General features: G+C 45.4%; 2 protein-coding genes across 2 annotated transcripts in view; both read right to left on the bottom strand.

Annotated features, from left to right (window-relative positions):
• Positions 1 to 1,110: 1,110 nt before the first annotated feature.
• Positions 1,111 to 6,475, bottom strand: LOC109483296 (uncharacterized protein PB18E9.04c-like). Its single transcript, XM_019786289.1, has 11 exons — positions 6,275 to 6,475; positions 5,583 to 5,984; positions 5,207 to 5,329; positions 3,953 to 4,795; positions 3,064 to 3,648; positions 2,739 to 2,928; positions 2,424 to 2,637; positions 2,019 to 2,184; positions 1,771 to 1,859; positions 1,486 to 1,613; positions 1,111 to 1,147 (listed from the first exon to the last, which is right to left on the bottom strand). Exons 1-11 carry the CDS (start codon positions 6,360 to 6,362, stop codon positions 1,111 to 1,113), a joined length of 2,865 nt encoding a protein of 954 aa, XP_019641848.1. The 5' UTR covers positions 6,363 to 6,475.
• A 319-nt stretch (positions 6,476 to 6,794) lies between these two features.
• Positions 6,795 to 12,815, bottom strand: part of LOC109483295 — a 6,698-nt gene continuing 677 nt past the window's right edge. Inside the window, exons 3-12 of the mRNA XM_019786288.1 lie at positions 12,469 to 12,610; positions 11,600 to 11,915; positions 10,874 to 11,178; positions 10,389 to 10,707; positions 9,669 to 9,964; positions 8,844 to 9,162; positions 8,063 to 8,358; positions 7,616 to 7,822; positions 6,955 to 7,176; positions 6,795 to 6,805 (exon numbers count right to left, since the gene is read on the bottom strand). Coding sequence (XP_019641847.1) covers positions 6,795 to 6,805; positions 6,955 to 7,176; positions 7,616 to 7,822; positions 8,063 to 8,358; positions 8,844 to 9,162; positions 9,669 to 9,964; positions 10,389 to 10,707; positions 10,874 to 11,178; positions 11,600 to 11,915; positions 12,469 to 12,610 — 2,433 coding nt within the window. The remainder of the gene's footprint in view (positions 6,806 to 6,954; positions 7,177 to 7,615; positions 7,823 to 8,062; positions 8,359 to 8,843; positions 9,163 to 9,668; positions 9,965 to 10,388; positions 10,708 to 10,873; positions 11,179 to 11,599; positions 11,916 to 12,468; positions 12,611 to 12,815) is intronic.

Below are 12,815 nucleotides of genomic sequence, written 5' to 3'. Positions count from 1 at the left end.
TTGACTACATACACAAAACAAATTGTAAAATAAAAAACAAACGTCAACCCCATGTTACAGTAAGTGAAAGGGGCCTGACCTTATTAAGGCCGTTAGTGTCAGTAGTGTTCCCCACTGTAGAGTCGATGGCCTGGCCTGACGCTTTTGACGAGCTCGCTAGGATGTTAACTGCAGCTGCAGAAGTAAAGGAACATAAATGTGGCGTGAATTTTCTTTTATTATCATTCCAACTATTCATAACTAGACATGGTGACGGTACACTCAGTTTTCAACTTACTTACAACGCAGACGTCAACGCAGACGACAAATACAGGACAAAACAATACTCTTTTTTACCTGAGTGAAGTGGGGAAATTTTAAGGGCAAACGATCGGCGGCAAGATGATTCGAACCCGGGACCTCTCGATTCTGAGTCGAGCATTCTGCAGTTACGCCACATGTACACGACCCCACGTGTAGTTCAGACGGGGGAATTTGGACAATCGAATCAATCTTTTCGTAGACGTAGCTGTAAACCATTATCCTACCTGCGAACATAACGGATGAAGTCTTTTCTACTTGAGTTATCTCCAGTTCCTCAGGAGGTAAGCTTTGCAGAAATTCCCCCATGTTCTTTAAGGACCTTGCTGTGGCAACCTAGAAATTGGTAAAGAAGAAACGATTACTTGTTTTCTACAACCACGCCGTCCATATACGTGTTGAAGTCTTAAAGATGGGATGTCTTTTTTACCTGTGCATCGCCTGACACGTCGTCCCCTCCGCTTGTGGCCGAGCCCAGCGCGCTCGCTACAAGGTTCACAGACGACACGCTCGTAGGTTTGATGGTCGTCAATGCAGCTACCACAGCCTCTCTGGCCTGCATGGTATGAAAAAGGTTCCAAAAAGCTATTATGTTCAATTTGCTTTGGCTAAAGTGGGCAAATGTTTTCAAAAGTCTATTGATAACTATCCACACCTCAGTGGCTACCCTCCGTGTCTCGGCTGACGCGTTAGTCGGGACCGTGTTTAAGACAGACGTGACGCTGTTGGACATCTGTACCAAGGACCTGGCGTCTCCTTCCCGCACCAGCTGGGTTAGAGGACTGTCCTCCCCAACCACGAGCTGCGAGACTACGGCTGTGGACTGATCTGCTGGAAGTGCCAGGACCTAAGAGAGGCATAAAAGAGGCCATATACATCAGGGCACTTCAACCATCGCTCAACCGGGACGGGGGACGATATCGACTTCAGACAACCTTTGACCCTTTGCTGACAGCATTTGGGTCAGATAGCTGAGGAAGACTGAATGATTCAGTCGAAAATTTCTGGTGAGTCAAATTTTGAGTTGGAGAACAGTTTAAGTTTTTCATAATATGGAAATTATATTGCATGGTTTATCTAATTCCGTAAGAAATACGATTTCCCCTGTTCTATCTATAGTAATGGTGTGGACGGAACTATGTTCAGATCATTGAGTAAAGGCTTTGTTATGTATTTGCCATATACCTGACCTTGACAGAAGTCTCGACATACGATATTGCTCCGAAGGAGTCTGTTACTTCAACGCGGATTTTAACGACAAAGTCACGGGACTCTTGGCCCACTGGAAAGAGCTGCGATGGAGTTGCTGAATACTAGAAAGAAAAAAAAATCAGCGAATGTTGCTGTTGGAGCTTCCCAATTGTCTTATTATCAAGACATAAATAAATAGATACAAAAAGAAATCATATTTTCTATTGACAATAAAGACCAGAACTGGCAGGTCCTCGGAACCACTACAAAAAGACATACCATGCCGGTGTACAGCGGAGAGAATCCAGTAGCAGCGTCCGTGTTAAAGAGGAAATGGTAAGTCAAAGGCTCGTCTGTGTCATAGAACCCTACAAAAAAGTAAGTGTACAAGGGTAACACGTGTGATTTGGGATCCACCGTCCTCCAAAGGATAGAAATTGTGTAACAAAATTGCAATGTAACAACTGATTTAATTTATAAAAGTCTGTCGCCATAGCTTAAGGTTAATAGCAAATGTGATTACATACCCGTACAAGTGATGATAAACTCTGTCACCATGGCTGTTCCGTTTTCCGGACTGACTGTGCAGCTTCCCACCACAGGCGGCTCGTTCGGTACAAAACTGTACTCAGCAAACCCATGACGACCGTCAACAAGCGTCGTCTCCACTCTTAAAGTATAGTCTCCTAAAGCCTAACACACGGGTAAGGGCGATTGTTATCTTTCTTTCCATGAGATATTGCCATAGGACTTACTTACTTAGTTGCCATATGATAAGTGTATAAAAGTAGTGTCCGAACTGGTTCAAACACAGCTTTTGTAGATTTTCGGGGTTAAAATTAGCTAAAATATTTGAATCTTTTTTTTTTCTTTTTTTACTTACTGTACAAATATATTAGGAGTTACGTAAATACATGCGTTACAAGTTTTACCGTGAAGACTTCTGGCTTGATGACGACATCAGGCAGGTTCCTTCCCGTGGTGCTCTCGGTGTCCCAGTTTAAATCGGACCTGCCAAACTCGTCCGGAGCTTCCTGTAATGTCCAGTTGAAACTGACCATTTTCTTCTCCTCACAATTTGTACACTCTGCCACCAAAACCAGCTTCTCCGATGGGTTGACTCTTCTATCACAGTTGCTGAAGCATCTAAAAGGAGAAAAATGTCAGTGCCAAAACAAAATCGCACAAAAAAGGGAGCACACCCGTGCTTCACATCTGAACAACAGAATAAAATAAAACGAAGTTACCTGATGTATATAGATAGAGATCCGACAGAGAAAATCTCCAAGATTTGAGACGTCGTTCCGGGGGACCTGCCCGGGAACCACACGCTAAGATGCGCAATCAACCGGCCTACACTTGTGTCGACGTCCTTAGAAGAGATAACGTATGACTGGTTGGTTCCTCCATCCCTAAACAGGTCGTCGCAGGAAGTTCCTATGATATTAAAATCGACAAAATAGAACGGTGGTAGTGTATTATTCTAAAGCTTCTCAACGAATAGCATCATGAAACAAAGTGATGGTAAGGGTCACAATATCATATGTATGATTTTCTTGTTGTGTTACTAACCTATTTCTGTTACACAAGTCCAGTTATAGGCAAGGTCTGCTGACTCCGTCACCATGGCGTCTGGATCTGTAGAAAACGAAGCGTCTAGGACAATGTCGGATCCTGGGGCTAGGGACCTTGCTGAACCACCGGCAATGTCAGCCACGAGTGCCGAGGATAAGACATTCACCCACTGCTCAGCTGACGTCACGACACGGAGCCTAGACATGGTCTCTTCCACCGTGACCTCCAGCCGGATGGCGACCTTCCCGTACGGCAGAACGTTCTTCGGTAAGGTGAGTTCAGATCCGGCTGTTTCAACATTCTCAGGAAGGGCAATATTTGCGGACGGTAGGCCGCCATCATCCATTGCGTACAGAGACCAGTTGAAGAGGAGGGAATAGGCTACGTCACAGTCCACTGTTACGGTAGATTGCACGGTAAAAGGCACCCTCCGTTTGATGTTGACAGGAGCCGAAGAGTTGGTCCCTCCTCCCACCAGGGCTATGTTGGGGTAGCACGAGGCGCAGGCGTACGATCCCTCCCTGTTGAAGCAGAGTTCGTCACGGAGGCACACATGAGCTCCCGTCAGGCACTCATCAATATCTGTCAAAAGAGACAAACGAACAACAGTTCAATGTCCAGTATGTAGTACCTGCCCAGAAGCATTGTATTTGTTCGGTACTCGTTTACCGCTGTCTTAACGTGCAGTGACGCATACACCTTCCTCCTATAAATGGAAGAAGTGGTGAAAATCTACCCCCAAGTACTGAATCGTCAGCACTATGATTTTTTCTGCATCAATAACTTCTGGACAGTTTGGATGACCATTTGACATTTGCTTACACTTTTACCAATAAGAATTCGTGCATGTGCAACATACAATAACTTGATGACTGAAAGTCCTTACCTGGCGTTGTGGGTACAGTAGCAGCTTTCGTTGACTGAACGACACTAGTAGCATTAGCCTCTGCTGTGGTGTTTGGTGCAGGGGTCATTGGTAGAGACGCAGTAGATACAACGGCCCCTACTGATGACCGAACTGCAGTGACGTTGGTCTCTGCTGTAGAGTTGGATACAGGAGTCGTTGTTGGAGACATGGTGGGTGCAAAAGTCGCTGTTGTCGACAGAGCCATCGTGGTGTTGTACCTTGCTGTAGTGTTGGGTGCAGGTGTCGCCTGTGAAGATGTGCTAGACACACCAGCACCTACTGTAGACCGAACTGCAGTTGTGCTGGCCTTCGCTGTAGTGTTGGATGCAGGGGTCGTTGCTGCAGACGTGCTGGACACGGCAGCCATTGTTGTTGACTGGACAGCAGTTGTGCTGGTCTTTGCTGATGTGTTAGGTGAAGACGTTGACGTTGTTGGTGAAGACGTTGTGAGAACAGAAACCCCTGCTGTCACCATTGGCATTGTTGACCGAATTGCAGTTGTGCCGGCCTCTGAAGTTGCGGGTGCAGCGGACGTTGTAGGGGGAGCGGTTGGTACAGCTGCCCCTGCTGTTGTACTGGTGGGTGTAGCGGACGTTGTAGGGGGAGCGGTTGGTACAGCTGCCCCTGCTGTTGTACTGGTGGGTGTAGCGGACGTTGTAGGGGGCGCGGTTGGTACAGCTGCTCCTGCTGTTGTCACCGTTGAACCAACTACAGTTGTGCTGACCTCTGTCGTACTTCTGGGTGCAGCTGTTGTAGGTGGTGGCGCAGTCGCAGCCCCTGCTGTTGTCACTGTTGGCGGGACTACAGTTGTGCTGATCTCTGCTGTTAGAACATATTACATCAATCGTATATACTATACTCGATCGTATAATATAGCTTTGGAATCGTTGAGATTGAATACTATAGCTTTGAGATCAGAGATAACAGGACCGTTACCGATGAAAGAACAAAAAAAAGTTAAGAATTTGGAGCTCAACACAAATTATTTTCACAAAACATGGTTATGCACCATTGCATGACGCGCCATGTCCATCTAGGACATACCCATCTCCGCTGTAGCATTCAAAATTGCCAAAGGTGGTGTTGCAATTTACGGAACATTCACCATTGTTTGAGGCACACTCGTCTATGAAAATACAGCAAATACCTTCCTTTTCTCATCACACACAAAATCGTGTTTTTAGACAAATCTAGTCCACTAGACTAAGTGCTACAATGACGTATATAGCTTACCGTCACAGGAGACGCCGTCACCGTTCAATTCGTAGCCAGTTTGACAGGAACAGGAGAAACTGCCAAAAGTATTAGTGCAGTTCTGTGAACATCCACCATTTGCTGTTCCACACTCGTCTATATCTGCAAAAATAACGGGTAACGGTAAGATGACATACAATGTTTGATTGTCCACAAACGAGCATGTACATGTATGGCAACGCGGTCAGGATGTTACCTTGTTGAGGGAATCGTGTGGCAATGGTGTCTATAGCATTTTTCTACTAGCTGCACGTGCACTAGACTGTAAGCTGTTCACATTAAGAAAAACAAAACAGACTACATCAAAAGAACTGTATTGTCATTTCATTATTGCTGTTGCACCACAGAAAATTACCTGTAGTCGTAAAAGTTGCCTGAAAGCCCGACGCCTCCAGAAATGAGTTGGTGACAAAGGTAACGTGCATCAAGCTCCACGAGCTGTTCACAACGCCAGGGTTACTCTCACAAAAGCTGCCCAGCAGAGCAGAGCTTTGGCTGCTCCCGTCATACACCGCGACGTAATCCGATGGGCAGTCGCCATCATCGGCCAGGTCAAATGTCAGGAAGGTCAGTGACACGCCCATGCCAGACGGTGCTTCGATGGTCCAGCTGCACAGACTGTCGCTGCTGTAGTTCCCCCTCCCATCATCCCCACTGGTTATCGTGCCGCTGGTAGCCATGGTTACGTAGGACGGCTTGTCGCCATTGCAGTGATAGGTTAGTTCCTCTGGGTACGCTGCACTGCTTGCCCCTGAAACTAATCCACCAATGTACATGTTTCTATAACCTATTGTATCTAGGTACATGTCACACAATCTTTTAAAAATAATTTGCCTTGCGCGCAAAATTTGCTCTTGCACACAAAGCGTACTTGTCGCTATAAGAAATCGCCATCCACGCATACACCTTGATGATAACTGATCGTGACTTCTTTCTGAAGGCAGCACGTCCTTTCGAATCAGGGCAAGGATAGTTTGAGAGTAGCAAAACGTATTACCATAGACACATGCGTAAGTGATTTAACAAGCTTTAATGTTCTGTATTTACCTCGATACCCGTAGAGTTGGATCTCGGCCACCTTTGGAAACTCGCCGCTTGACGTTTGAGTGATGTTGACCTGCCAGTAGCGACTCATTGCCACAAAACCTGTAAACGCCTTTACCTGCCTCCCTACTAAACCAGAAAAGGAAGTGACGTCTGTCCAACTTCCTGTTGAGTTCAGCGCTGTCTTGATGGTGAAGGCGGCAATGTGATGAGTGTCTGCGTCATCTTCTTGGTAGCTAATCACGCGGATCTTGGTTAACCAATAATATTCTTTCAAATCATAAATAATGAAATAGTGTTTGTCATCGTCAGTAATTGGGTTCCAGTACGTCAAAAGGTTCCCATCCATCGTCTTATAGGCGTCATAAACAGTAACATTGTCATCGTAGGGGTACCCTGCCGAGCTGATGACTGTGCTGTTGTCCAGCGTTAACCATCCAGCGTCATTTCCTTCATAAGAACAAACAAGTCCCAATTAGGACTTGAAACTGATTTGATACATCTAAATCACAGAAATTTTATTCTAATTCATAACTGGAGTGCGTACGAGAATTCATAAAGATTTAACGGAGTAGTGTAAAATCTGGTAGGTTAAAGCGCTATTCTCCATAATCCTTTCGAGTCATTGAACAATCTGTTACCCTTACAATATGGCTAAATTACTAAGAACAATTCTTTCTTACCTTGAGCGACGAACACGTCTACTTCACACAGCGTGAGGTAGTCTGTCCGGTTGATCAGCTGTACTGACACGTAACGGCCGGTGATTGGCTGAGCGCAGTCGACGATGATGCTCCGATCCTCGGGTGGATCGTCAAGCTGATTGGTCGTTCTCCCGCAGATGGAGTTCTTTGATATATCCGAATCCTCTCCAACTCGAACTTGGAACTCTTCAAGGCGCTCTCCTGAGTCAATTACATGGTAACCATTTTTGTTAATATCAATATGACAAAAGAATCACTTCATGCCCCCGTATACACTTGTTTTGCTGCCTTAATATCAAAATGGCTAGTATATGTGACAAATAGAATCGTATGTCATCGAATTTAGCTCGATGCCTCATGCAAGTGAATATATTCTCTGTAGTCTATTAACGTCGGGCCCATCACCCTTCATCAACCGCGACGGGGGCCGACATCGTCTAACAGATACCTTTGACCCAGTATTGACTTCACACCTTAAAAAGCCACGTGACAGTCTCACTGGGCTAGTCTACCGAGACAGACTAGAGTGACTGGTCGAAAGCTCTAGGTGAGAGAATTTGAAAGGTTTAAACTTTAAACAAGTTATCATATTGACCAACAGCAAACTCACTGCATTAAGAAAAATGTTCTGCTTTCGTACCATATTCGTTCCTCCTGTTCAGCAGACGTACTCTTCCGATGACGTAACTTCCGCCCAAATCCAACTTCCACCACGGCTCAAAGTCGAGCTGTGTATGCGTGCACTGGTTAATCGGTCCTGTGTATCCATCCACGGCTCTAGATGCGAACGACGAGTCATCATAATCACTACTCTGTGTCGTCGGCTTTCCCAAAGCGATGCTGTTATCTAGTGATAGCGGATTAAGAAAGTGGATAAAGAGATTAACTTAACACTAGTAGTGTATTCATTTCTTCAACCTTTACGACAATAGCGCAAGTGGTCTTGTTTCCACTGTCTAAATTTTGTATCCGTTCTCTTTTTTTCAATGTTGTCCCTTTATCAGTTTTGACTTCAAGTGAGACTTCATGTGGTACCCCTTTTCTTTTAATCTCATAATAGTTCAAACATGGTTCAAACTTATTATACCTGTACACAGTGTTGCAGCGTGTTCTATCTGACTCTGCGTCAAGGCAACGTCATAAATCTTTACACAGGAGGCGCTTCCATTGAAGGACTCGGCCCCCACGGCACCGATGCGGACAGCGTGGTTGGTCCCGAGCTGGTACACGCGGATGTCGGCACTACTGATCTCCAAACCTTCGTACCAAAGCTTCAGGATGCCTGAGTTATAGTCGTACGTCAAGCCAACGGAGTTCCACTGGTTCGGTTTGAGGCACCGCGCTCGTGTGGTCTGGTTTCTGACTGCATTTCTGCTAAAAAGCCTAAAACACCAGAGAGAAAAGGCTATGTAATTATAATAGATGAAGAATCCATAGTTTTATTTGAATATTCATCTACACTTGTTTCAACACAAAAAGAACACTAATGACGTAAAACTTCCACCTTCATATGTTTAATTAGCTGCGCTGACTTCCTGGAAGTAGGAAGCATGATGACGTGAAACTCTTCCACCGTCACGATTCAGAGAAGTTTGATGGGCCCTGATGTAAACTGCCTTCTTAACACCCCTACGGTAATAGTCCTATTCCGTATCCAAAATGCACACCTTGCCATTTATTTGTGAAAAATGGTCAAGGGACTCGATATGCTTAAGTGACTAAAATTCATGTTGAGTGTATATTTGAATTCAGCTTGAAATTAAGCTATAAAGAAAGAATGCTGAATAGTACCTTCCTTAACAGTATCTACTTGCCAATTACAGCGGCGCGCCGCAACAGACATTCGTGTCATGCTTAGATGCCCTCACCTGGCGTTTAAGAAGTACGTGGAGTCTTGCCACATGTGGACGCCGCTTGTGCTGTCTCCGTACTGTAGTAATGGTCCAGACTGCCCAGTCGGGTACACGGAGGCCAGGATGGTGAGAGAGTAGCGAGTGTCCAGTGTCCTGTCGTTTGGGATCTCTATGTAGGAGGTACTGCTGCCGGAGAAGACGTAAGAGCCCTCGAGTTCACCATATGCACCATTACCAAGGGTAACGTTCTCACCGGTGGCGTCATTTCCGTTTCCGCTGGTGTCCGTCAGACCGTACTGCTTGGTGAGACGCCACAGACCGACCGGCTGTGCCACTAGGAAAACGGTTAAGATACTATTAGATACTTCCTTGGCCTGTTTATGCTCATTGGTCCCCGTTGAAAAAAAGACAAATTCCATTAATGATAGCGAGTTTAATTACAGTGTTTCGAATTTAGAATGCTTTGATGATTCTGGTAAAAACTAGCAGTAAGTAAGACTTGGACAATACTGTCTTTTTTGGGCTCTGTACATTACACTGGTAAGGAGCTTTAGGAGTGAGAGAACCATGTGAACACCCTTCTGTCGGGAACCTCGTCATAATGTGTGTCGTGACTTGGTCCGTAAAGCCCCTGACGCAAATTCACGACCTCCTCCAAAATGTGTTTATGAAATTGTTATCATTGAATCTCAAGTAAAGTTGAACTACTGACCACTACATTTTTCTACTGCGCGTGTATCCCTGATCTCATTGCCGTTTAAACTTTCTTTATTTGACGGGTAACAGACCTCACTTGCTACGCTTTTTTCAATCATCATAGTTCAAACATGGTTGGCTTACCTTTACAACGTGTCGCAGCGTGTTCTATCTCGCTCTCGTTCAAGGCAACGTCATAAATCTGTACACAGCAAACGCTTCCACTGTAGGAATCGGCCCCCACGGCACCGATGCGGACAGCGTGGTTGGTCCCGAGCTGGTACACGCCGATGTCGGTACTGATGATCTGCAGACCTTCGTACCAAATCTTCAGGATGCCTGAGTTGTAGTTGTAAGTTATGCCAACGAAGTTCCACTGGTTAGTTTTGAGGCACTGCGCTCGTGTGGTCTGATTGGTGCTTGCATTTCTGCTAAAAAGCCTTAAAACGTGAGAGAAAGGCGAGGTAATTATTATAACAGGTGCATTTTTTCACATTCAGCCATCCTTATTATTTGCTTTAAGCAGTCACTCAAGCAACTGGATGTGATTTTAAACAGGACCAGACGTTTCAAATGGCATTCACTACCTTTCCTCGGTGACACTAAGAGACTGCAGGAGAATTGCAGTTTATTAGCACATTCAGCTCATCTGCAGCCTTTACCTTCGGTACCTTAAAGTTTCTATATCACACTTCCACCATCATTCCCATTTAGCAAGTGTATTGCATGGATGGAGGTTGTGGCCGTAATGGCTAAGGAAACTAAAGCTGTATAATCTGTCAATCGTAACTCATCCACAAATCTACTAGGTCATTACCGGGACAGTACGTAACTGCTATCAATAGTATCCTTACTTTCCCTCACCTGGTTTGTAAGAAGTACGTGGAGTCTTGCCACATGTGGACGCCGCTCGCGCTGTCTCCGTAATGTAGTAATGGTCCAGACTGCCCAGTCGGGTACACGGAGGCCAGGATGGTGAGAGAGTAACGAGTGTCCAGTGTCCTGTCGTTTGGGATCTCAATGTAGGAGGTACTGCTGCCGGAGAAGACGTAGGAACCTTCGTGTTCACCGAACACACCACTCCCAAGAGCCACGGCTTCACCGGTGGCGTCATTTCCGTTTCCGCTGGTGTCCGTCAGACCGTACTGCTTGGTAAGACGCCATAAACCGACCGGCTGTGTCACTGGTAGGTAAATGGTTAAGATAGATGCAAGAATTATACTTCCTCGGGCGGGAACCACACGCCTGATTGATGATGTCATTGCTTAACAGCAAGTCTCCGAACTTTTGACAGGTTCATTATTGCTTTAGTACGATCACAAGTAGAACAGTTTACTACATGTACTGACCTCTACACTTTGCTGCTGCTTGCCTTATCTGATCGCCGTTTAAAGGGATGTTATATATCTGCAGACAGGCGATGCGTCCTTGGAAAGCCCGGGGATCAGCCCCGTCCCTGAACCCCATGCGGATGTCGTAGTGCGTCCCTGTCTCGAACGTGCCGACGGCAAGACTTCCTACTTCTATCCCGTCATGCCACAATTTGACCCTACCCAAAGGATAGCTGTAGGTCACGCCGACGAAGTTCCACTCGTTTTGGTTCAGTGTGGCCGCACTCAACTGAACCGAGGAGGCGTGGTCACGGGTCCACATGCTAGCAGGAAAGCAAATGGGAAGACATGGGGGTTAAAGTTTCAAATTGATTCTAAGAAACTCTTTTACTAGTTCGGTACAGCCAGGATCAGCGGTTACGCTAACACATCAGCTTCAACCTTCACATTGATACAGGATGTCATATTGTTTTCCTGTGTGGTACAAGTCCTCCATACCGGCTTCGATCAGTTTGCATCTCCACCATTTTACACCATATCGAGAGAGAGAGCCAGGCAGAGAGAGAGAGACAGAGAGAGATAGAGAGAGACAGAGAGAGAGACAGAGAGAGAGAGAGAGAGACAGAGTGAGTGGAGAGGGAAAGAGAGGAAAATAGATGGATAGACAGGGAGATAGATAGATAGATAGATAGATAGATAGATAGATATCACCATGCTTAAAAAGCAACCCTAATAGTCTCTTACCCTATATACAATTCATTCCCGTTGAAGTGCCAGAGGTTAAAACTGTTGTCGTTGATTCTGTAGTTAACGATGGGCCCATCTGTCCCTGTGGGGTACACGTAGGCCAGGATTGTTATCGAGTACCGGGTATCCAGTGCCCCGTTGTTGGGGATCTCGATGTAGGAGGTGCTGCTACCGGACAAGTTGTACGCCCCTTCGCTCTCACCGTGTACACCGTTCCCAAGAGACACGCCCACACCGGTTGCGTCATTTCCGTATCCGCTGACGTCACGCAGCTGAGTATGCCTGTTTAGCGGCCAGAAGCCAACTGGAGCAACTGTGGATATCGAATCGAAGTATTCGTTATATTCTTAAAGAAATATTCTCCTGGCCTCGGGGTATTATCGTGCCGTAATGTCACCAACCATGCATTTGTGAATATATTGGAACCTAATTGTTGGGGTTCTAGTGAATCGGGAAAAGGTGCACAGTAACAGTGGCTAGCGGACGTAAAATAGAAGGAAGTGACCATAACGGTCTGTTATATAATTTTGTAGGGCTTGTATGTGCTATGCAGTAATATTTCACTTTATAGTGTGCAAGTTTGGATCGGCTATATCAAATAACGTTAATGACCGGCCTGCTCCTCGGTGTACATGGTGTTAAAGGACCTGTCAGTTATTATAATCACCTCATAAAATCGGTGATTATAGAAATTTATTATCATTATCATTCATTTATTATTATTATCGTTATTAAGAGTATTGTTATTGTAATATTTATCAGTATTATTATTATCATTCCTTCCAGACCACAGGAAAGTTATTTAAGTTACTTAGTTACTAAATTATTTAGTTACTGTGATTTAAAGAAAAAATCAATCTGAGTACCTTCCCCGATGTCTGCTCTCATACCGATCCAGCCGTACCACGTGACGGGGTGAAACTTGACGTAACGGGCGTGGACAGGTCCGCTGTAGTCTGTCAACACGTGCGTCACCAGGCTGTCTCTGTCACTGTTACCTGTAAACACCTGGGGAAGCACACAGTAGTTTTCAGGTCTTTTATGCTTGTTAACGTCTACTGTACTTCTGATAGAACCGGCTTCTGATGAAATCCACTTTGCAACAACTTGTTGCCATTAAATCGATTCTTGACATGCTTTTTTTGGCAAATCTCAAAATTTTATGGTAAACAATAAAATCCCCGGGATTCAATTTTGATTGAATTCCGGGGAT

The sequence above is a fragment of the Branchiostoma belcheri genome, unplaced genomic scaffold (genome assembly GCF_001625305.1).
Source record: "Branchiostoma belcheri isolate BF01 breed outbred unplaced genomic scaffold, Haploidv18h27 scaffold64, whole genome shotgun sequence".
Lineage (NCBI taxonomy): Eukaryota > Metazoa > Chordata > Leptocardii > Amphioxiformes > Branchiostomatidae > Branchiostoma > Branchiostoma belcheri.
Note: the sequence above shows the minus strand (reverse complement) of the source record. Positions and strands in the feature narration are given on the sequence as shown.